The following is a 22,579-nucleotide window of genomic DNA, read 5'->3' on the forward strand; positions in this document are numbered from 1 at the left end:
TGCAGGCTGCCCCCTTCCCTCTGGGGCCCTCAGTGCCATTCGGCTGCTGCACAGGCTTGCACTGCACTTCCCAGCAACAGTGGCAGGACTAGGGTTAGTTGCCCCCTGGGGAGCATATGGCCAGACTGGGGCAGAGGTGAGGCCCAGCCAGCCTCCTCACCACAGCCCCTCCCCACAAGGGCCAAGAACATCTGCAGGGGGGAGACTATGAAGGTCTCCCCTAGCCACTGGGGAGCTGCTTCTCACCTGACCAAGGAAACTTTATTCCTTCTACTACTCCTACCCCTGGCTCACATGGGCCCCCTAGACATCCAGGCTCCAAGCTCTAGCCCCATGAGCTGGTGGGGATGTGGGGGAAGAAATGTGCAACGGTCACAAGGATCTAGGTTCAGCTGTGACATTTTATTGCAAGGCCCAGGGAGCAGCCCATGCCCCAGGGAGTGAGTGGGGGCAGGGCCAGGAATGTCTTCATTTCAAACCTCCTTCATCAGGACACGTGAGAACTTTTCCAGGGCAGACCTGAGACAGCACAGCCTCCTGCAGGCACAGAGTGTGATGCCTAAGCCAGCCCCATGGGACATGTGCAGGGGACCTGGGTGCTGTTCCACCCCCAAGGTGAGATGGCAGCTCCAGGGCAGGAGGCAGCAGAACCCCACGAGGTAAAGGCCACAGCAGGAGCTCTGGAGAAGTGAGAGCAGCTGTGCTGAGACAGGCAGCCTCCCATCCGCTGAGCTCTACCCCTGCCCCTGCTGTGCACTGGTACCAAGCCTGCACTGCCTACAGGCAGGGGCCCCCATGAGAGGCAAAGGGCAGCACCCCCAGGAAGCAGGGAAGCCCAGGCCAGTCTTCCCCCGGTGGAGGAGCTAGGGAGCAGTAGGACACACACTGGCCTGGGCCAGCAGCCAGAGGCTCTGCTCAGCACTGTGGAAAACCCGTATCTGCTGCCGTTGCTGAGCAGCGAGAGGCCCTGGTCGTGCCAGGAAGTGGCCCATAGCTGGGGAGGGGAGAGGCGAGGCGAGGAGCTGCCCCAGGCAGCAGCGCGGGCCCCGCTCTGCCACACACTCAGTAGGGCTGCTGTTGAATGAAGCGTCTGAACATGGTGAAGGCGGCTTGCGGTTGGTCTGTGGGCACCATGTGGCCAGCTCCCTGCAGAAGACAGGTGAAGGCACCAGGTCAAGACCAGCCATGCAGGGCTGGAGGGAGCATCCAAGCAGCCTTAATGGGTGGGCCAGTGATTCTCAACCTCTGCCAGAGCCAGCCAGGCCCCCGTCCCACAAGATATCCCAACTCTCCCTGCAACTGGCCCAGCCACCCTCCTGCCTGCAAGGCTGAAGGTCGCTAGGTCCCAGAGGGTGTGTGAGGCCACAGCTCCAGCCCCCTGGCCTCCTCTCCCAGGCCAGCTCAGCCTCAGGCTAAAGCACAGAGGAGCTGCTGAATCTCACCCCAGCACGAGGATGAAGGCAGGGAGGTCGAAGGGGTGATTAGGGGATTGTGTGGGGCAGCTCAGCTCCCAACTGCTGCTATGAACATATTGCTTGCAGCCCAGGGTCCCACCCTGCCACACTGGTGGGGCTGGTTACCTTGATGGTGAGGAAGGCGATGTTGGTGAATTCCTTCACAAAGCCCCCGATCTGGTCCTCAGTCCCATCATTATACAGCCAGGGCCTGCGGGCCACCTGCACCTGGAACCAGAGCTCAGCAGCCTTAGAGCTGACCCTGTGCCAATCTGGCCCCTTGCTCTCCCCAGGTGTCCCCTCCCCCAGCTCTGGGCAGGGCAGGCCATTCCCCAGACACTCCTGCCAGTACTGGCTCTTTGCCAATAGCTTTTCCCTGATGCCTGGTCACTGCAGCAGTCCCAGGCTAGTGCTGGGCAGTGATGTGCTGATGGGGTGCAAGTCCCCCTCCCCTGCCTACCTTCTGGTCCAGGGAGTCCACAAACCACTCGTCCCCCAGGAAGTTGCAGGCCATGTCAATGTCACCATTGTACACCAGGATCCGGTATTTCTGCCAAGAGCACAAGGGCATCACCTAGGCGGAGGGACAGCAGCTCTGCGCCTCACCTCGGGATCTGCTCAGAGCACCTGGCAGCCAAGGGAAGGGGCTGGGCAAGCTCAGCAGCTGACTGTGGAGCTGCTGTGTCAGACATGCCTGCAGCTGAACCCCACCTCGGGTGTCACTTCTCCCCCAGGGGTCTGGGACCTGGGACCTCTCAGACTCACCATGGTGCCAAGCAGCTTCAGGTACTGGTCGGTCACAGTCAGGTACTGCCGCTTGTAGCTGTGGTTCACCTCAGAGCTGCGAAGGAACAGGCAGAGTTACACTGGCAGAGACCCACCCAGTGCTGGCCAGGAAGCAGGGTCCCCTCCAGGACAGAAGCCTCCGCACCTGCATATATGCCACTCAGGTGCCTCTGGAGAGATGTGCAGTGCCTTCCTCACTTCAGGGGTGTTCAGGTAGGTGGTGGAGGCTGTGGAATTGGTGCAGGGGGGTTCCAGGCGAACCCCTTTCTTGGCTGCTGGCATCCGGAGCAGATTCTGGGAGAGGAAGAGTTATAAGGAGAGAGAAAAGCTGCAGCCATGGGGCAGACCCCCAATTCCCCCAAGCCTCCTGCACAACGCAGCAGGGAGAGTTAACCTCCTCTGCCCTGGCCCACCATGGGCAGCACTGCAGGCTGACCAGAGCCAGTGCCAGCCCCAGAGTTTGAGACACTGCCTGCCCCAGAGGTCAACTAGGTTAGCACAGCAGGACGGGGCTCCCTCAGTCAGACTAGCAGGGTTGGAAGGGACCTCAGGAGGTTTTAGTCCAACCCCTGCTCAAAGCAGGACCAACCCCAACTAAATCATCCCAGCCAGGGCTTTGTCAAGCTGGGCCTTAAAAACCTCAAAGGAAGGAGATTCCACCACCTCCCTAGGTAACGCATTCCAGTGCTTCACCACCCTCCTAGAGAAACAGGGTTTCCTAATATCCAACCTAAACCTCTCCCACTGCAACTTGAGACCATTGCTCCTACTTCGTGAGGGCAGGCAGGTACCCGTTCCCTACACCCCAGAGAGAAGGAGCCCTGACACTTACCTGCCTCCAGGAGTACTTCAGGGGCTGCTGGATGAAGGAGATGCCCAGGTCATGGCTGATGAGCTGATCTTGATCATACCTGCAACCAGGGCACGAGCAGCCTCAGAACCAGGCCTGGGCCCCTCTGCGAGCGCCTCCACCCCCAACCCTCACTTGCTCAGGTTCCCCTTTCTAGGGCAGATTATTAGACTAGGCCATTGGTCTAGGCATCCTACTGAGGAAGGACAGAGCCCCAGACAGCAGCCGGGAAACCCCAACCCAAGCTGCTTCCTGGAGGGATCCTCTCCAGGGCCCCTGCCGAGATGGCCAGCAAGGACCTATTTGCAACAGGTTGGCAGACTCCTGCACTCCTCCCACTGGCTACTGGGCTGCAGGACTTTGAAGCAGTGCTGATCTCTCCAGACTCAAGTCAGCCACCCGGAGAGGAGCTGGAGCCAGCTGTTCCTACCTGTAGCTTCCAGGGACACCGCCAGCACATGGGGCATAGAGATTGTAGATGTTCAGGCCTGACTCCTCCACGATCTGGATCATCTCTTGCATCTGGAACAAGCCATGTGGGTTGGAATCCAGCAGGCATGTTACAGCAACTTATAGCTCAGGTGCTACCATGGTCTGAAGGGCACTGACTGATTCAAGGAGCTGCCATGGGCCCATCTGCTCAGCCCCCTGTCCCTTTAAACCCTGCCCTTGGATCCAATCCCTCATGGAGCCATGCCTGGTCAAACAGCCAGGGTAAGGACCTTGCTGCTGGTGCAGAACCCAACACAGGGCGCAGGGATCAGCCAGACTCCGCGCTGCCCTAGGGAATGAGAGCACTGCTACAACGGGCTATGTGGTACGCCGGGACCTCCCCAGCACTCCCTGGCCAATACTCACCCTGAGTGTGCAGTTCAGGTTGGAGCTTTTATGGAAGTTGCATTTTCCCTGGGAGCAGCAGAAGCGCTGCAGATCTGTCCACAGCCTGGAGCAAGAGACCCTTGTGAGAACATGGAACAATGCAAGAGGCCAGGACATGAAGCCACCAGCCTGTAGGAAACTCCAATGACTACCAAGCACTGCAGCACTTCTCTGCTACACAGACTCCATGGGCACATCACCCCTGTCCTCTGCTCCCACAGGACAGCAAGGAGAGTCCTCATCTTCACAGTGCTCACTGGGCTGCATGCAGAACAGCTACAAACCTAAGGCTCTGGGCTGACAATCATGAAGAACTCCACTCCTCAGACACAATGGAGCTGTCCCGATCAGGGAAAAGCAGGTGACAGAGCTGCCTCAGGAGTGGCCCCAGACTGTGGGACAAGGGACCACCCCAAACCTCCTGTGCCAAGCATGCTGCTCCGACCAGCCTTCTCCAGTAAGACAGAGCAGTGCCGGCACAGAAACCAAACCCGAACCACCCCTCCACTGCATGCAACCCTCCCCGAGGAGAGGGAGGAAGAACATGCCCCATGTGACAGATGTCAGTCACATCCCTTACTGCGTGCCCGGCCAGGCTCAGACACTGCAGAGAGGAGGGTGAGGGGGGAAGACCTCAAGTAGAACAGAATGGAATCCCAAGCAAGCAGAGCCCTGGGGGCATGGGCTAGTCTTCCAAGCCCTTTCATCACAGCAGATCCCTGTCCCTGGAAAGGCTGCAACCCCCCAGCAACAGCGAGGAACTGGCCTGCTGGTGCCCCAGCTGTGCTGCGGGAACCAAGTTTCAAGGGCAGCACCCTGGCCAGGAAGGCTGGGCCAGAGCAGAGAATGGCCACTGACTCTCCCATTTGCACTCAGATTCTGAGCGCTCGAGGCCAGATCCCTCTAGCTGAGACTCAGTAGCCCACAGCCCCTGCACATTCTTACCTGGTTCCCAGGAGGCCATGGTAATAGGCAAAGTAAACCAGGGAGTTGTCATTGATCTCATAGGAGGAGAGGCCATTTCCCACGGCGAGTCCCTAGAACACAGGGCGCAACAGGCAGAACTTGCTAGGCATTCTTCCACACCAGAGTAGGGACCAAGGCACCCACTGAGCAGAATCGGAGCAGGGCAAGCTGGTCTGGACAATGGGGTCTCCACAAACTCCCCACTGGAGATGGATAATCCGGAGCAGTTTAAGACCCCGCAGCATGGACATGGTATGATGCAAAGCCATGGGGAGAGACCTGTCCCCTTGGCACACTCTTCCCTCTGCTGGAAGGCATCTCCACTGAGGCCACCTGGTCCCTCCCCATCTGCTCAAGGACTGGCCCACATTACAACATGCAGCAGCAGGAAGAAACCATGAGGCTAGTGGGATTCACATGGCTGCCCTCTCTCCTCACCATATGCTCCAGGGAAGGGGCCAGAGCCTGCATATCCCTTACCTTCAAGTTGATGCTGGTGTCCTGCATCACCCACTCAGCCAGCGTGGGTATGTAAATGCCCGCATAGCTCTCCCCAGTGAGGAAGAACTTGTTCTTGCTGTACTCCGGGAAGAGGCGGAAGAACTCCTTCAGCGCCAGGTAGTTATCATGGGCCACCTGCAATCAGAGAGGAGGCTGAGGCAGGCTGTGCTTTAGGCCCCCTGCTCTGGAACCAGCTCCTTGCTGCAGGAGCTGGACAGTCACTGCTAGCAGCCCCAGAATCTCACTCACCTGGGTGTCATTAGTGGCATACTTTTTGTCATCAGAGTAGGAGAAGCCAACACCTGCTGGGGACTCCAGGTACAGCATGTTGGCAATCTGTAGAGACAGCCACAGATCACTCAGGGAGAATAGGTAACAGCCAAGACCCTCCACTCTGAGGCTCTGAAGGTGCCAGATCATGGTACTAGCTTGATCTCCAATCTAACCATAACACCTGCTAACATGGTCAGGTTAAAGTCTCAGTCTCACTTCTTTCTGGTGCTGGCTAGAACATGCTGGCTAACTCCCTAGCACCATAGCTTTATGTCCTAGTCTAGACAGAACCTAGGAGGCAAGATGGAGGGAAATAAGGGAGAACCTGCCAGAGGCTCCATTTCTATGGGAAAAATGAAGGCAAGGCTTAGGGCTTCCCACAACATGTACAAGGCCCAGCACCCTCCTTGGCCTGCACCCTAGCACAGCTGTTGCCAGGTGCACAGGACAAGCCATTCCACTCCCATGGCAAGGGTGGAGGAGACAGTCCCTTTCAGGAAGTGGAGTCCATACCTTATTCCAGGAATAGTCATTGTACTGCAGGGTGGTTCCATCTGGCTGAATCTGATAAAGGAGAAGCCTCTGTTACCATAACAGAAGAGCCAATGCAGGAGATGCACCCTCATGCTAGCCAGCCTGTCCCCCTTGGAGGAAGCAGCAGAACCATCCCCAAACCCAGTGCCTAGGTGGCTTGAACCAGCAGCGTTCAGGAGATAGTAAGGTTCCCCTCCCTGCAGTTACAGCCCAGTCACTGTCAACCCTTGGAGAGATATTGTTGCCAGCAAACCAGGGCAAGGGCGGGGGACTTAGGGTGGCTCAGGCCAAGGAGAGGGATGGTGGTTACTTACGGTGAAGGGGCCATGCTCTGTCAACAAGCCAGACATGGAGCTGCAACCAGGTCCCCCGTTCAGCCACAGCACCAGAGGGCTGCTCTCAGGGTTGCTCTGAGCCTCTGTAAACCTGCAGACAGTGATACGCAGACCTCAATGGTTTAGGAGTCAAATTAGTGATTACCCAAAAAAGCCAGGAGTGGGAATTAGTGCTCTAGTAAACAAAGCAATGATCGATTCATAGTGAAACAGTAGGACATGGAAATATTTAGTGCACAGATGTTATTCTCACAGCAAAATGACTGACCACATATATTTTATCAACTACACAGGCCTGGTCCTGCCCACACTCCACTCCAAGGCTGCCTCCTACTTCCTGCTCTTGCCCCCCATGGCCCAGCACTCTGGGCAGTTCCTCCCTCCACAGCAGCCGGGTGGGGGGCTCTGGACTCTAGTGGGAGATGGGGGGAGGGGTAGCACCACCCATGTTAACAACCTAGTAAACGCAGCCTGGTTGGTTAATGGCTAAATCCCCAGGTTTTAGGATCACCAGAGCCGCCCCCAGTGGAATATTCCTACTATGGACAAAGTACCCCATGAGCCCAGACCCCAACCCACAGCTCATCCCCCCCAGGACCCCACACAGGGCAGAGGGAGGGCAGCAGAGGGGCAAAGAGTCCCCACACCCCGCCCCTACCAGTAGTGCAGGCTCTTGTGTGGGTCGACGCGGAGGTAGCCCGAGTAGTGGCGGAAGGAGGGCTGCTTGGCCAGCCCCGGCAGGTAGGTCACCTCGTCGGTGGAGAGCACAGCCCCGACGCAGGGGGCCGCCAGCAGCAGCGCACAGAGCAGGACGGGCCCCATCTGCAGGAGGGTAGAGGAGAGTCAGCCCAGCAGGGGGAGCCCCGGCCCTGCCCCAGGACCCCCAGGGCCCCCCAAACTCAGCCCTTCCCCCTAGGGCCAGGACCCCCCCAGCCCCCACCCCCAGTCAGAGCCCCCCAGCCCCAGGGCCCCCCAGCTCCATCCCCAGGGCCCCCTGGACTCCGCCCCAGCCCCTGAGCCAGGATCCCCCACTCCCCTAGACCCCCCCCAGCCCCGCTCAGAGCCCCCAGGGGCCAGGACCCACTCCCCAAGACCCCCCGGACTCCGCTCCACCCCCCGGCCCCGCTCAGAGCCCACCAGCTCCATCCCCAGGGCCCCATCCCCATAGCCCCCCAGACTCCACCCCAGCACAGGACCCCCCGCTCAGAGCCAGGACCCCCCCAGCCCCTCTCAGAGCCCCCCAGAGCCAGGACCCCCCAGCTCCACCCCCTCACCCCTCCGGGCCAGGACCCCCCCGGCCCCGCTCAGAGCCCCCCAGCCCCAGGGCCCCATCCCCAGGGCCCCCCAGACTCCGCCCCGGCCCTGCTCAGAGCCCCCCCGGGCCAGGACCCCCCCGGCCCCGCTCAGAACCCCCCAGAGCCAGGACCCCCCAGCTCCACCCCCCTCGCCCCTCCGGGCCAGGACCCCCCCGGCCCCGCTCAGAGCCCCCCGGCCCCAGGGCCCCATCCCCAGGGCCCCCCAGACTCCGCCCCGGCCCTGCTCAGAGCCCCCCCGGGCCAGGACCCCCCCGGCCCCGCTCAGAGCCCCCCAGAGCCAGGACCCCCCCAGCTCCACCCCCTCACCCCCCCGGCCCCGCTCAGAACCCCCCAGAGCCAGGACCCCCCCCAGCTCCACCCCCTCCCCCGGGCCAGGACCCCCCCGGCCCCGCTCAGAGCCCCCCAGAGCCAGGACCCCCCCCAGCTCCACCCCCTCCCCCGGGCCAGGACCCCCCCGGCCCCGCTCAGAGCCCCCCCAGAGCCAGGACCCCCCAGCTCCACCCCCTCACCCCCCCGGGCCAGGACCCCCCCGGGCTCTCACCTTCCGGCAGCGGCAGCAGGTTCCCCTTCACTCGCAGGCAAGGCACATGACTCCCGTTCATATAAACCGAGACCGTCACGTGACGCTGGGCGCAGCTGATCGCGGAGGGGCGGGGCCAACCCCGAATAGAGCCAATCAGAGCCCAGCGGCGGCCAGTCCCCGCCCTCAATTGCGGCTTCTGTCCCGTGCGGGAGCAGCGCCGCCTGGCGGAGGGGCCGGGCGCTGGGCGGGGCAGAGCCGCGTCGGGCCGGGGGGCGCCCGGGGCGCAGACGGACCCGCCCCGTCCCGTGGCCCTGCCCGGCTGGGGGTGTCGGGGCGGGCAGCCGGGCCCCCTGCCCGCAGAAGGGCCGGTGGGCGGCTTGTGACCCAGGCCACCCGTGGGGCAAGTCGCATGACCCCATGTCCCGTCTCATAGGGACAGCCCCGAGATTCGAGGCTTTTTCTTACATAGCGGCCCCTTAGCCCCCCGCCCCGATGCTCACACTTGCTGTCTGGCCCCCTCGCTCCGGCTGCCGGTAGCAGGTGGCCCCGGGCACAGATCGCCAGGCCCTGCCTCACTCGGAAATACACCCAGGGCGGCCTGCCTGGGTGAGCCCAGCGCCGGGGGCCGCAGCCGCGGGGAACCCGCCCCGGGCCTGGAAGGGGAGGCAGGGCCCGGGCGAGGGAAGGGCAATAACAGCAGGCCGAGCTGTAGCAAAGTGTTTAATTTTCATGCTCGGGTGCCGGCTGTGACAGCATTGTCCACCCACAGCCCCTTAGTGATGTGAGCTCCGCTCTGCTCAGGGGGACATGACACGATGCCGGCTTATTTTCTCCAGCTTCGCTCAGGCTCTCCATAGCAGCTTGAGCTTTCGTGAGCTAAGGCTGACTTCATCGGATGCATACTGTGGAAACTGCAGAAGACATCTTCAAGGTGCCACGAGTCCTCCTGTTCTTTTTGCGAATAGAGACTAACACGGCTGCTACTCTGAAACATAGCAGCTTGGTGGCACTAGGACCCTTGAGAGCCTGAGTGGGGCTCTGCTTTCCCGATTAGGAGTGTACAAATGTCACCACTCGAGCCAGGTGCTTGAGCCTGACGGGCCTACTTAAAAATAGCCACAACCCTGTGCTCTCTGGGAATGCCACAGAGATGGCTGCTGCCTGCCACCCACCCACCCGCTTCCACCTCGTCCACGGCACCAACATCCGCATCGACCCCTCCCACACTCAGGCCACCAGGGTGGAGAGCTTTGCCAACGGACTATGTTTCAGCCAGGAGCCCCTGGAGCCTGGACAGATCTTCCTGGTGGAGATCGAGGAGAAGGAGCTGGGCTGGTGTGGCCACTTGCGGGTGGGGCTAACAGCACGTGACCCAAGAAGCCTGGATGTGGTGCCAGAGTATTCACTCCCAGACCTGGTCAATATGGGGGACACCTGGGTTTTTGCCATCACCAGGCACCACAACCGTGTTACTCCAGATGGCTCGGAGGCTCGGGTCCAAGGCTTCCTCTCAGACCCCTACCTGCTCATAGAACAAGTCAGGATTCCCCGAGACAAGCTAGTGGGACGGAGCAGGCCTAGCCAGTACAGCCACATGCTGGATGACTTGTACAAGACAAATGTGCTGCCCCCGACAGCCCGGAGGAGCAGGATTGGGGTGTTGTATGCCATCCGGTCTGACGGGATGGCAGACATGCACATCATCATCAATGGAGAGGACATGGGACCGAGTGCCAGGAGCCTCCCTGCCTCCCGCCCACTCTATGCAGTGATCGATGTCTTTGCGTCAACGAAGAGCGTCCGTGTCATTCAAGTGGAATATGGCTGTAGGTATCTGTGTTTCCTCCCCTCCCTGTAGAACTATGCTGGACAGGCCCTCTCTGGCTGGATCAGAGTTCAGGAAGGTCAGAGTGGGGTGAGGCTCAAAAAAACTACTTACATCCAGTAAGATTAAATGTCTCAGTCTACAAGGGGCACAAGCTCAGATACCATGGTGCTGGGCATGGGACTGACAGATTAGACAGGAGAAAGCACTCATTTCCTGCTGGATACAGCTTTACCCCTGAAAATCAGACCTAGCTCAGGTTCCCCAACACTCATTTCTCTGACCTTCCATCTCCTGCATCTCTGACCTCTCCATCTTCTGGCACCCTGGCCTTGTTGCCTCTTTTCTCTACACTCCAGAGGCTCTCACCTCTGTGTCCTGATCTCCATGGCTCTAGTTTCTGCCTCCCTGCCCTGCCCACCTCTAGTCCCTGAGTTCCTGACTGCTCTCATTTTTGTGACATTTCCAAGTTGGGATCAGCTTAGAGAGGCAGTTCTGGGCTGAGGTTTGGGTGCAGTGAGCTGAAACAGTGTGTTGCCATTTATGTGCTACAGAACTTCCAGGGACTCCTGTGTTACGGCCTCTGGTGAAGATGTTCATAGTTAGGGATAGTGGGTACAGGACCATCCAGCCTATTCCAGTAGCGGTAAAGTCATTTCCACCCCACAGCTGTTCAGTGGGCCATGTGTGAAATCAGTTTGGTGTCTCAGTCAAACTCCTGATGGGACAGGTGGCCATGTCACAAAATCCACCATCGCTAATTAGCCACCTCGTTAGCTACCTTAGAGAGGCCAGGTACTAAGTGAGACAAGGAGACTGTGTAAGAACTCTTGACAGATGTTAATGGCTAGTAACATAAGAATTGCTATGCTAGCTAATATGCCACATTTGTTGTAATGGAACAGTGCTTATTGACTGATACCTGGATTCTAGATGTGAGGCCACATGTACAACACTACGATAAAACCAAAGAACAATTATAAATATGGAACAGGCACAAGAGTGACTTATCGATGTAGGGGAAGCCTTCCCTTGTTTCACTGGCTTAAAGTTCAGATTATTTTGGCACCAAGGCTAAAATCCAGTGGTTTCTCAGCTAGTTGTTTAGAGTTAGTTCTGTGAATATCCAAACACAGGGAGATAAGATGTGCTCTGCTGTGCAGGCTTTTCAGTCCTAGAATGATATTTTGAACCTGACTTGTGTATTTGCATGTGCGATTATCAATCATTAAAACTACTTTGATCAAACAGGACCTCAATGCTCTAATGAGCGACTTTGGTAGCAAGCAGCCTCTCATGGTATTCCTGGACTGGACCACACCTTTTGTGGAGGGCCTGTGTCCAGCTCAGAATGTGAATAAATATCTTTTTCCCCATCAGCCCTCTAGGCTGGAAGCTGTTGGGGGCAGTTGCAGTACCAGGCAGGTTGCCTCAGCATGTTCACTCGGGCTTTGTAAAATGGCTGGAACTCATGCAGGAGGCAGACTGTGGCTCGTCTCTCACTTAACTTGAGGCTTCAGTAATTTCTATTTCTGCAAAGCTTTCTTAGCATGTAAAGAGAAGTTTTACTGCCCCTGTTTATTGGCCAGGAGCCAGTTTGCAGAGTAAACACAGAAAGCAGAAGCTGCCACTATTGGTGATGCTTGTGGGTCACAAGTGAGATTCAGGGCGAGTGAGCCTGGGGAGGAAGATACTGCTGCAGATAGCAACAGAGAGACTTCTTACCTAGTCCCCTGGTCATAACAACCCGAGCGCCCAGTGCCTCCACGTTAAGGTAAACAAAACTATCTGAAAATACTCCCAAGCTCAGACACATCCTCTAAATAGTGGTAAGATGTTTGGGCTCAGTAGTGCTCTACTTGTATCTCTGCCTCAGACTGCACCTCAAATTCCTAGAAGTCACCAGCATTTACGGCAGCCATTTTACACAGAGACATTGAGCAAGAGTTCAGGTTAATCACAGCTGACGGGTTCTTAACCACAGGGCTGACACAATGGCCAGATCATTCCGTCCTTTGAACTCTCCGAGATGGTCCTGTAGTCAGGGGTGGGGCACTGTAGCAGGATAACATGGGGTGAGCAGGCCTTGCTACTGCCTAGACTGTACTATGGATAGCGAATTCACTCTCCAGGAGTTTCTGGTGACTTTTACCAGAATAACTCAAATAACTCAAAGAATTAAGAAATAAAATGTCTAGAAGCACCCTGTAGATTTTATTTTTTCTGTTGAGTGTTGAGAACCTTACAGGGAATCTGATGGGACTTTGGGGGTGGGATCAGAGCCTGCGGCCCAGCAGGAGTACTGCTGCAAGGGAACAGAGAACTCACTGACTAAACCAGCTCTAACCAGTTAATCGTAACACTGTTGTGAAACCAGTCTCTTGGGGAATCCCCAGGCAGACCTCTGAGGCATCCAACATTCAATCCTGCGTGTTTGCTAACTCAGGGACAGAAAGAGAGAGAGAGGGGAGGGCTAGGGAGCAGAAGTTCATGCAGAGTTTAGATGAATTAATAGGGCCTTTTCAAAATCCATCAGGAAAATGCACCAGCACAGGCACATAAACTGCTCTCCTAGGGTTTACTGGGAGGACAGAAAAGTAAGTACTTCCATCCTTCACTCTCCTGCTTCTCATCAGTAGCCCTCCCAAGGGGCAGCACTATTTGCCCGGAGAGCCTTGCCCCAACATAATCAGCAGGCAGATCTTTGTGAGTCTGAATTAATGGTGCCCTTGAAGCAGATTAACCTGCTGCTGTCCCAGAACAAACTGCCTTCCAGGAGCCACTGTCCTCTTCTCTTCTGCAACAGTGCCGCCTGCCTCCTAAGCTTGGGGTGATTCAAATGCTCTCAGAGCAGCAAGCTCAGCTTCTTCCTTTCCTTCCTCTTTCAGTCCCTTCCTTACAGACCCTCTGTAGACTGGTCATCCAGAAGCACATTGTCCACCGATTGGCCATCGATGGGCTGGACCTGCCTCCACTGTTGAAGAACTTCTGCAAATACGAATGAGATGACAAGATCTCCTTCAGCAGGCAAGCCCTTCAAACTTTCAGACCCTGTGAGTGACCAAGAATGGCCTTCCAGAAAGGGATCCATGCTTCCAGAACTGCTCTTCCATCTTCAACCAAGGAGCCCCAGGAGCAGAGGTGACCCCCCACCCCCCACTTCACAGCAGCTGACTGGAACCTCAGCAGTTACACCCATCCTGACACACATTGTGCCATGGAAGTCTGCTGTGCCATAAAATGGCACAGAGACCACTGGAATGGCAGAGCCTTACAGCACAGACAATCGATAGCAGAAGGGAAGGAATCGCAGCAGTTGGGGGATTCCCTGCACACAAAGGGATATGGAGGGATTGGTGCCAGATTGTTGTTATAAAAATGAGAGGATAATAAAGTGCTTCAAAACAGAAGCAAATTGTTGGGAGTACTGGTGTGGCCTAGTCTCAGACTCCTCCACATAGCAATGGGGAGAGGGTGGCACAGAATATCCCCCTGAGGTTGTGTCAATTTCAGGTATTTCAGAGTCAATAAACTTGCCCTAACCAAAGGAGTTGGGGGATATTCACTTCCCATCAGCATCCTGCATAAGAAGGTTCCGAAGGGACAATCCAAGTGGAGCCCTGGCTGCTTCTTCCAGGCACAGAGGGACTCAGAGCCATTAGAAATGGAATAGATGAAGCAGGGGTAGAATTCCCTGCTTTGCAGGATCATGAGATCTCAGTGGGGATGAACAGAGAGTTAGAATCGTGGCATAAACAGGCAGGGAGGTCAGTGGCTTGCTGGTTCCAGTGTGAGGTAAGGTCAGGGCCTGTGATGCTGGTTCTAGAATGGGGAGAGGTCAGTACTGGTACATTATGGGGAGAAGAGGCACCAGCCTGAGTCCTACACTGGCAATGTCTTATTTAATGAAGGAAAAAGCTTCTTCGGGTTTTTTAACTTCCATCCAAGGTAACTGCTTTTCCTTCCAATATGGAATCATTTTGTACAGAAACCAGAAAGTGATTGGAAGGTGGCTCAAAGATCTGTTTGCTGCATGGCCAATTTACCCATCAAATAGAAGGTTTAGGATTAAGGGCTTGTTACATCACAATCCACACTTCATACGGAGGCCCAAATAAAATGCCACCCCGAGGTGGCATGTAAACAGGACATGACTATATCATAATTATCTCAGCAATCCCTGCTTTGTACAAGGCCTTTCCATGGTCCAGGAAGTTATAATCATATCGTCCTATCTGCCCTGCAAAACCAAGCTGCATATTAACTATGTCAGAGCTCCCCGTAATTGAGCTCTAATCCTCCATCCCACTCTGGATGGAAGGTGATTCCACCCCCACCCCCACCCCTAGCTGTAGATTAGCCGGTCCATTTGTACAGATAATACACTCTTGATGGGTCAGCATCGCTCTGTCCCACAGTAGGGCAGCAACATCCAAGTCTGCAAGACCTTCCTTATTAAATTCCTCAGGAAAGCCTGCCTGCTACCCCTCAGAATGAACACACTCTCCATGTTCAAAGCACTGGCCAAATGTTAACTAACTCTCACCACACTATGGAGAGGGGGCTGAGAAGAGAGGCTAATGGCCTCAAGCCCAACTCCTTTCTTTCAGCTGGAAACAAAGAGAGCCAGCACCATGTGAGGATCAGTTCTTTGCAGACTATGTCTGTCAATCCCACCAATGGCTGGGCAGGTGTTTGCACACACAAAGCAAGCCTCTCTTTGAAAATCGGGCCTTAGCTCATTAAGAAAAAATACAGCAGAGCTGGGATTGGAATGCAGTTGCCAATGCAATGTGCGATCACTAACCCATGCGGCTTCCAGCTCACAGGGTGGAGTGGGATGCAGGAGGAGAGCGTCTCCTGAGCCCTGCAACTGGAATGAAAATTACACCCTAGTTCTCATTCCACTGGTGTAATTTCTCTTAGGAAAGATGTTTACTTAAAAATAGTGGTGCCTTATTTCCAGTGTTTCACATGTAATGGTAGATGTAATGGACAGCCCTGGGATATGAATGCAGCAGAGACCCTGGTACAAACTATGTATATTGTAAATCAATTCTGCCACAAACTGACTTCTTGCTCCTCAGGCACCTATCTAGGAACATGCAGGACTACATTTTCAAAGCTAGGCCTCAGATTTGCAATTTCCAGTGCTGGGGCACACCACAGAATGTTAATGTGCTCAATTACAGAGCACAGCGAGACCCCTTTGAAAGCACGGCCGCTTTATTTTAGTGGTTGAAAGGCTGTTTATGCAGAGACCTGCCTCAGCCCTGGAGCCCACCTGTTGAGGATTGGCAGAAGCCCAATCTGCTATTAACATTCAGTCTTCTCCTCTATCTTTTCCTTCCCCCTCACAGATGCCAGCAGACAGCTCCAAGTGGCAAAAAGCAACCTACTAAGTGTTTATCAGTCTGGGGAGACATCTCTTCCTGCTGGGGTTTTGGTTCCAGGAGTGCTCAGACGGAAACCACAGGAAATTGCAGCTCCTTCACACATAGAAGCAACCCTTCTGTATCAGGAGAAGGCACTAAAGCAGCCTTGTAATGGTGCCCAGCAGAGTCCAAGGTTCCCTCTCAGTAGCAGATCAGGGTACAGGGACACAAGGTGGGAGCCTTACAGTGGACACTACTGTGGAAGGTACTCTAGAAAGTTTCCCCAGCATAAACAGGATGAGATCTCTGTATGGGATTATCCATCTGAATGGGTCAGAGACAAGTGGCCATGTGGCCCCTCTGGCATGTATCCAAGTGCCTCTGTGAAAGGATATCCTCCAACTCAGCAAAGGAATGGGCAGCACGTTGGTGAGCTGGGCAGCCCAGGGGGAGACTTCCCACTGGCTACCTGTGGATTTCCTCCCAGAGGTGCTTTTCTTATGCCCATAAAACTCAGTAAGAACAGAGGTGGACAGTCAGTGCAAAACCCTCCTCCCGACATCTGCATCCTCACTCTTGCCATGATGATAGCTGGCATCCCCACAGTGCCTGTGCCAGGGATTAAAGAGGAGGATCTGATCAGAGCTGCACAGAACTTCATGACAGAGAATCCAGAGCAAGGTGTACAGGGGGAGATAACTCCAAAAAGGACAGGGGATGCACAGTTCTGGAAGAAAGACAGACCAAGGAAGAGACCAGTAGACACAGGCTTCCAGCCCCTTTCCATAGCACACTTTGAGAAGTAAAGCCAAGGAGAAATTCACAATTCAAAGCAAAAGGCTTTCACAAAAATATTGGATGCTATATTTACATAAAGGAGATTATATTACAGAACTCTAGCTCAAAAGGAAATATCTAACCATACAGTAGTTCTGTTCCTGTGAATGGAGTGTTGATTCGGAGGTTAACAAAACTGTGAATGAACCATTGATAAAAAAAAACCACAAACAATTTGATGTGACATGAATAAATCAGGTTAGCTAGGGTGGGACAAATTACTTACCTAAATAGCACCTTCTGTCCTATTCCCTCACCACTCCCTGCTGGCTGGTACAGAATATTATATCTACATATCCCTGCCCCCAGGGTCTCTTTGCCTGAAGCTGCCAGAAAGGGACCGCACACCAACCCATCCATATATCCCCATGTCATGCAACAGCTCTTACTGGCTGGGACTGTGGCTGCTCTCTCCTCTGCATGCCCCCTTTGTCCCATTACAATACATGTCCCACTACTGTATATCTGATTTCTCCACTTCCCTGTTTGTCTTCCAGTAACTCTAATTTCAGATTTACGGTAACATTGATTTGTTCCCTCCGCCCATGTCAGTGACACACCTGTTGATGATAGAGGGCAAATTTAAGAGTTGCCATAACCAGCCAAACCACTCCAGTGCTCACAGCAGAGGCTGCAGACAGCAGCTCCCTGGTAGCATGGGTTGCTACCCTCCAAGGTTTGTGGCTCCTTAACAAGCAGGTTCAGTTAAATAATTAGAGGCAATGAAGTGAGACGAGAAAAAACAAAAGATGTGGTTTCAAAACAAAGGTCTGACTTCACATGAGCAAATACTGCTCTACCAGACTAGTGGGAAGCCCCATGTCACCATGACAGGGAAGGGAGGGGAACCACAGGCTGGCTCAGATACACACACCACAACAGATACACACCTGGGACTAAACCATATGAACCCTGCTGCAATAACAGATAGCAAAAGGATCCCATGAGGGTCTGAATGCATGAACTATGGTTCAGGCAAGTTAGTCCCAGGTATTACCCTCCTCCCCAACTCCATTCCCAGCAGGGTTTCCTGTTGGCTAGGCCAGAGACAGACTTCCTACCTAAGTCCACTTCCTTAGGTCTCATAGGCAAGAGGAAGTGTTCACCCAGTAGATATTTAGGATCTGAAGCCAAAGGGGAAAAACTACCATGATGCAAATTTAAGGCTCACATTTATTAGTTTCTAAGGAGAATAAAGTGGAAGACATACCACTAGATTACATTTTAACAGACATTTTTGTAGTATTTCACACCTCACTTCTCCTAGAGGCCCAGAAAGCTGGAGAGTCACACCTCGAAGAGGCCTACAGCAGAGGCACAGAGCTCTCCAGTTCTGAACTACAGCTTCACCTGAACATAAGGTCCAATCCAGCTATCGGCCAATTCTCGGAGGGTGTTGTACCTCCGATCAAACTCCTCCCTGCTGCACTGGGTAAGAAGCCGGCTAATCTCCGCTGTAAGAAAGGATACTGCTAAGGATTTATCCAGAGACTCATTCCAGGAGCTTTTCAGAACCTCCAAAAGGCCATCAGTCCCATTTTGCCCTGCCTGAGAGATATTAGGTTCCTTCTGCCATTGCTCGCTCAGCATCTCTGGCTGTAAGATCTTCTTATCAGAGTTCAACACAGCCAGGATGTGCCTGCAGGGCAGCTGGAAAGTTTGATTGAAGTGGCAAGTGCAGCTTTTCAGGCTCCTTTGGTTCACTTTGTGGGTGTCTTCAAGGATCTGTATATTGACTATGTCTTCATTGGTGCCTATGAGCTGCACAGACTTTTGTGCCACTGCAAACTCGTTCAAGCATAGTCTGGCTGCAGGCTCTGTGCAAATGTCTCTCAGAGACTGCCTGATGCAGTCTTCAGTCTCTTGGTTACACGCCACACCTTGGTCACCCTTTGGGTCTTCAGTGATGATCTCCAGTTTAATTTCATGGGATAAAGGATCCAAGGGGCTCTGAGGGTTTGCTAGCTGGTTCTGCGAGGCAGGCAAGGGATTTTGAAGAACCAGGGGATTTGGAAGGGAATTCTGACCTGGCCATTTCTGATGAGCTGCTGTGAGATTGAGAGAAACTGGCAAAGAATACGGAGCTGGCTCGTTCTGAAAAGGGAAGATCTGAGGGGCTGCCAGCTGATTCTGAAGAAGCAGGGAGCTCTGAGGAGCTGCCAGGGGATGCGGAAGAAGAACCAGGGGATTTGGAGGGGAATTCTGACCTGGCCATTTCTGATGAGCTGCTGTGAGACTGGGAGAAACTGGTGGAGAACTCTGAGCTGGTTGATTCTGAAGAGCTATTTGGGTGTTGTGAGAGGTTGGTGGTGAGTCCTGAGCTGGCAGGCTCTGAAAAACTGTCTCAGTAGACATGGTACTGCTCAGAGGGTTAACAGAGAACAGCACAGCATCAGGTGGCCTCTTTGAAACACACTTCTGGTAGTGTTTCGCCAGAGAAGTGATGCAGATCTCCAGAGACAGTCCAGTGCAGAAGACCTGGCTTAAGCCCCGTGTGATGATCTCCAAGTCTTTAAAATACTGATTGCATTCCATCCAATTCCTCCATCTGTGCATAGCCCATATCTTGTCATTGAGAAGCCAGTGGGTATGAAGCTGGGGAAGCAAATCTGGCTTTACAAAGTCACTCAGGATGGTATGCATCATTTTCAGGTTGCTTTCAGTGGCTGCACACATAGTGTTCCTCAAGGCATTTAAGATCAGTCTCTCTGAGATGCATTCCAAAGACATCTGATGAATCTTCTGCTGCAGGTGCTTGCATACATGGAAAACAGATAGCTGCACCTCTGCAGATGGGAATGCTTCTGAAAGTGTCTGCAACAATCGAAAGTGTGGATCTACCAGAAAGGTCTTAATTTTCTTCCACTCAGGGTTGAAGGCCTTGAAAGTCCTATACATGTGAGCCAGGCTTTCTGCAGATTCTTTAACTGGGACAGCAAAATGAATTACCTTTGTCATCTCACCCTGCAGCTTCAGGAAAGGTCTGTCCACCATGAACATATACAGAGCTTTGCCCCGCGGATTGTGGGTTCTGTGGATGAATATGACATCAGGAAAATGCACAAATATGTTCCTCATGAGGACGGTCTGGAAGCTGATAGAGTCCAGCTGAGAGTTTTTATCTAATTGATAAGCGACCAGGGAGCCACAATCAAAGCTCAGCAGTTCCTTCACGGTAACTAGGGCCATTGTTAATCTGAGGGGTCTATTCCCCCTTTCCTCACAGCATTCAGCCCCGACTCTCTTGATGACTGGGCGATTCCCTGTGATCCATCCACGCTGGGAAAGCCAGGGTCCTGGCGACCATCCCAACGGCCACACGGCCTCGGCGGGTGACGGGCCTGCGGGGAAGGAGGAAGAAGGGCGGAGTTAGACGGCTGCATTGGGCGTGGCCACACGGGCAGACACCGGGCCAGGGAGCCCCAGAGCAAAGCCCAGCTGCGGGGTGCCGCCTGCAGGGGGCAGCACGTCTCGGGGGGGGGCAGATCGCCCCCCACGGAACTGGACTACGGAGGTGGGGCCAAGGGAAGGGAGAGGTCCCGGCATGCACTGCTCCAGCCCCGCCCTCGTGTGTGTGGCGGGGTGGGCAGCCCCACCTCCCGGCATGCACTGCTCCAGCCCCGCCCTGGCTGTGCGCGCGGGCGGGGGAGGGGTGGCCCCACCTCCCGGCATGCACTGCTCCAGCCCCGCCCTGGCTGTGCGCGCGGGCGGGGGAGGGGTGGCCCCACCTCCCGGCATGCACTGCTCCAGCCCCGCCCTGGCTGTGCGCGCGGGCGGGGGAGGGGTGGCCCCACCTCCCGGCATGCACTGCTCCAGCCCCGCCCTGGCTGTGCGCGCGGGCGGGGAGGGGTGGCCCCACCTCCCGGCATGCACTGCTCCAGCCCCGCCCTGGCTGTGCGCGCGGGCGGGGAGCGGTGGCCCCACCTCCCGGCATGCACTGCTCCAGCCCGGACCCTGCAGGAGGCCTCCGCACGGCGACAGAATGTCCCGGCGTGCCCCGCCCCCGCCCCGCTCCCGGAGCCGTCCCGGCCGTTCTCCTTTTCTCGCCCGCCCCCTCTCACCTTAACGCGGCGCCTGGTCCGTCATCGCCGCCATCTTCTTTGCTTGGCCCGGGGCACAGACTGACAGCCAACCAAACCACCAATCATAAAGCGGCTGTTCCGGAACGCCAGCCAATCAAAAAGAGATCCCGACTCTTTTCAGGCGAATCCACCAATCAGAGTACAGAGAGAACGGACAGACTAACCAATCAGAGGATAGCATGGCCGTGAGCGGGAGTCCGGTCTCCATGGTTACACGTCCTCCAATGGGAGCGGTGGAGAAGGTCGCAGCAACATTTCTCAGACCCCGCTGGGCTGCGTCATGTGACACCGACCCCCTCCCCCCCAGAAGCAGGCGGTGCTGAGCCAGGGCGGGAAGGGACCGCGGGAGGTTCCAGTCCAACCCCTGCTCAGAGCAGGGCCAACCCCACCCAAACCGCCCCCCCCAGGGCTGTGTCAAGCCGGGCCTTAAAAACCTCTAAGGAAGGAGATGCCACCACCTCCCTGGGGAGCCCAGTCCAGGGCTTCACCCCCCTCCTCCTGAAACAGTGTTTCCTAATCGCCAGCCTAGCCCTCCCCCCCGCACCTTGAGACCACTGCTCCTCGTTCTGTCATCTGCCACCCCCACGAACTACCCAGCTCCATCCTCTCTGGAATCCCCCTTCAGGGAGTTGAAAGCAGCTATCAAATCCCCCCTCATTCTTCTCTTCCGCAGACTAAACAATCCCAGTTCCCTCAGCCTCTCCTCATAAGTCATGTGTTCCAGGCCCCTAATCATTTTTGTTGACCTCTGCTGGACGTTTTCCAATTTATCCACATCCTTCTTGTAGCGTGGGGCCCAAAACTGGACACAGTACTCCAGATGAGGCCTCACCCATGTCGAATAGAGGGGAACAATCACATCCCTCGATCTGCTCGCTATGCCCCTACTTATACATCCCAAAATGCCATTGGCCTTCTTGGCAACAAGGGCACACTGCTGACTCATATCCAGCTTCTTGTCCACTGTAACCCCTAGGCCCTTTTCTGCAGAACTGCTGCCTAGCCACTTGATCCCTAGTCCGTAGCAGTGCAGGACTCTGCATTTGCTCTTGTGCACTCAAAGTTTGCTGGAGTTTACAGCCAGCAGCGGTAGGCCCAGCCCACCGGTAGCTGGGGAGGCTCAGGCCAATCTCCACCCTCAGCAGAGGTGGCTTAACGTTTTGTGGAGCCCAGAGCACATTCCATTCTGCCTCTGTGCCCAGCAGCCTCCCCATCCCCCACTACAGCACACAACCAGTTTGCTCCTTTCTCCCCACCCTGGCTCCAAGACCAGAGAAGCTCTGTCACTCCCTCCCCCAGGCCCCAGTGGGCCATGAGAGCTACCCTTGTCCGCAGCAGGGAGTCTGGGCGCTTTCCCTGCCCACCAAGCACTCCAGTTGGGGATTGCTCCTGCTGGGAAGCAGGGTTGGGACATGGGGGCTTTCCCCACTCCACTCCTATCCAGCTCTCGTGTCAGCGATAGGGGGCCAAGGCCCTGCGCACATGCCCCATCATCTCAGTGGGGATCTACCACTGCCTACCCCAAGGCATGGCCCTGGCCTGCACAGGCTCTGCTTCAACCTAGACCATGCAGCTGCTGCCTCAGAGAGGCCCAGAACTAGACCCTGCCCAGGAGATATGGTGCCAGTGACACATGGATTTGGGCACCTCCACACAAGCTCATCTCTGACCTAAAAATGGGCCTCAAGGTCATACAGTTTAAGGTTAACATGCAGCACCCAATCATTTAGTCTGACCTCCTGTATACCACAGGCCACTCAGCATCACTCAGCAACCCCTGCACCAAGCCCAAATCAACCAACAGGATGAGACCCATAGATTGCAGCCTTCAGAACACTAAGCTAAAGTGGGCCACAGGCAGAGAACTGGAGGGAGCGAGGCTCACCACTGGCCAAGGCCCTTGCAAATAGCAGGGAATTGACAATGATATATGCAGATGAGCCTAGCCTGCAACCCCCTACTCCATGCTGCAGTGGAAGGGGACACCCATACCTAAATTTCTTTCCAATCTGACTGGGGAAAAAATTCCTTCCCAATCTGGAA

At 55.4% G+C, this 22,579-nt stretch overlaps 3 protein-coding genes across 5 annotated transcripts; 1 reads left to right on the forward strand and 2 right to left on the reverse strand.

Annotated features, from left to right (window-relative positions):
• Positions 1–381: 381 nt before the first annotated feature.
• Positions 382–8,539, reverse strand: CTSA (cathepsin A). Of its 3 annotated transcripts, none has more exons than XM_073308683.1 (15): positions 8,436–8,539; positions 7,237–7,400; positions 6,558–6,669; positions 6,223–6,273; positions 5,686–5,772; positions 5,416–5,571; positions 4,915–5,006; positions 3,949–4,033; positions 3,521–3,612; positions 3,073–3,151; positions 2,386–2,534; positions 2,220–2,295; positions 1,915–2,004; positions 1,581–1,682; positions 382–1,146 (listed from the first exon to the last, which is right to left on the reverse strand). In XM_073308683.1, exons 2-15 carry the CDS (start codon positions 7,398–7,400, stop codon positions 1,063–1,065), a joined length of 1,419 nt encoding a protein of 472 aa, XP_073164784.1. In that variant the 5' UTR covers positions 8,436–8,539; the 3' UTR covers positions 382–1,062. The 3 variants fall into 3 exon arrangements, with proteins under 3 accessions (XP_073164784.1, XP_073164783.1, XP_073164785.1); XM_073308682.1 differs by having other exon boundaries at positions 1,915–2,028; XM_073308684.1 differs by lacking the exon at positions 1,915–2,004.
• Positions 8,540–8,595: 56 nt separating this feature from the next.
• NEURL2 (neuralized E3 ubiquitin protein ligase 2) lies at positions 8,596–13,644 on the forward strand. The gene is made up of 2 exons (XM_073308685.1): positions 8,596–10,243; positions 13,131–13,644. Exons 1-2 carry the CDS (start codon positions 9,568–9,570, stop codon positions 13,244–13,246), a joined length of 792 nt encoding a protein of 263 aa, XP_073164786.1. The 5' UTR covers positions 8,596–9,567; the 3' UTR covers positions 13,247–13,644.
• A 3,965-nt stretch (positions 13,645–17,609) lies between these two features.
• ZSWIM1 (zinc finger SWIM-type containing 1) lies at positions 17,610–20,584 on the reverse strand. The gene is made up of 2 exons (XM_073308966.2): positions 20,516–20,584; positions 17,610–19,795 (listed from the first exon to the last, which is right to left on the reverse strand). The coding sequence occupies exon 2, from the start codon at positions 19,641–19,643 to the stop codon at positions 17,793–17,795; it is 1,851 nt and encodes a 616-aa protein (XP_073165067.1). The 5' UTR covers positions 19,644–19,795; positions 20,516–20,584; the 3' UTR covers positions 17,610–17,792.
• Between the last annotated feature and the right edge of the window lie 1,995 nt (positions 20,585–22,579).

Source organism: Lepidochelys kempii, chromosome 13 (genome assembly GCF_965140285.1).
Source record: "Lepidochelys kempii isolate rLepKem1 chromosome 13, rLepKem1.hap1, whole genome shotgun sequence".
In the NCBI taxonomy this organism is placed as follows: Eukaryota; Metazoa; Chordata; order Testudines; family Cheloniidae; genus Lepidochelys; species Lepidochelys kempii.

What these genes read in the sequence shown, in the direction of transcription:
- CTSA (XM_073308682.1), bottom strand. Translation starts at nt 7,400, where the DNA reads ATGGGGCCCGTCCTGCTCTGTGCGCTGCTGCTGGCGGCCCCCTGCGTC. An exon ending in ATGACTATTCCTGGAATAAG is followed by an intron (nt 5,773 to 6,222) that starts GTATGGACTCCA and finishes CTGTCTCTACAG; the next exon opens with ATTGCCAACATGCTGTACCT. An exon ending in GGTGTCCCTGGAAGCTACAG is followed by an intron (nt 3,152 to 3,520) that starts GTAGGAACAGCT and finishes CCCTGGTTGCAG; the next exon opens with GTATGATCAAGATCAGCTCA.
- NEURL2 (XM_073308685.1), top strand. Translation starts at nt 9,568, where the DNA reads ATGGCTGCTGCCTGCCACCCACCCACCCGCTTCCACCTCGTCCACGGC. An exon ending in CATTCAAGTGGAATATGGCT is followed by an intron (nt 10,244 to 13,130) that starts GTAGGTATCTGT and finishes TTCCTCTTTCAG; the next exon opens with TCCCTTCCTTACAGACCCTC.
- ZSWIM1 (XM_073308966.2), bottom strand. Translation starts at nt 19,643, where the DNA reads ATGGCCCTAGTTACCGTGAAGGAACTGCTGAGCTTTGATTGTGGCTCC.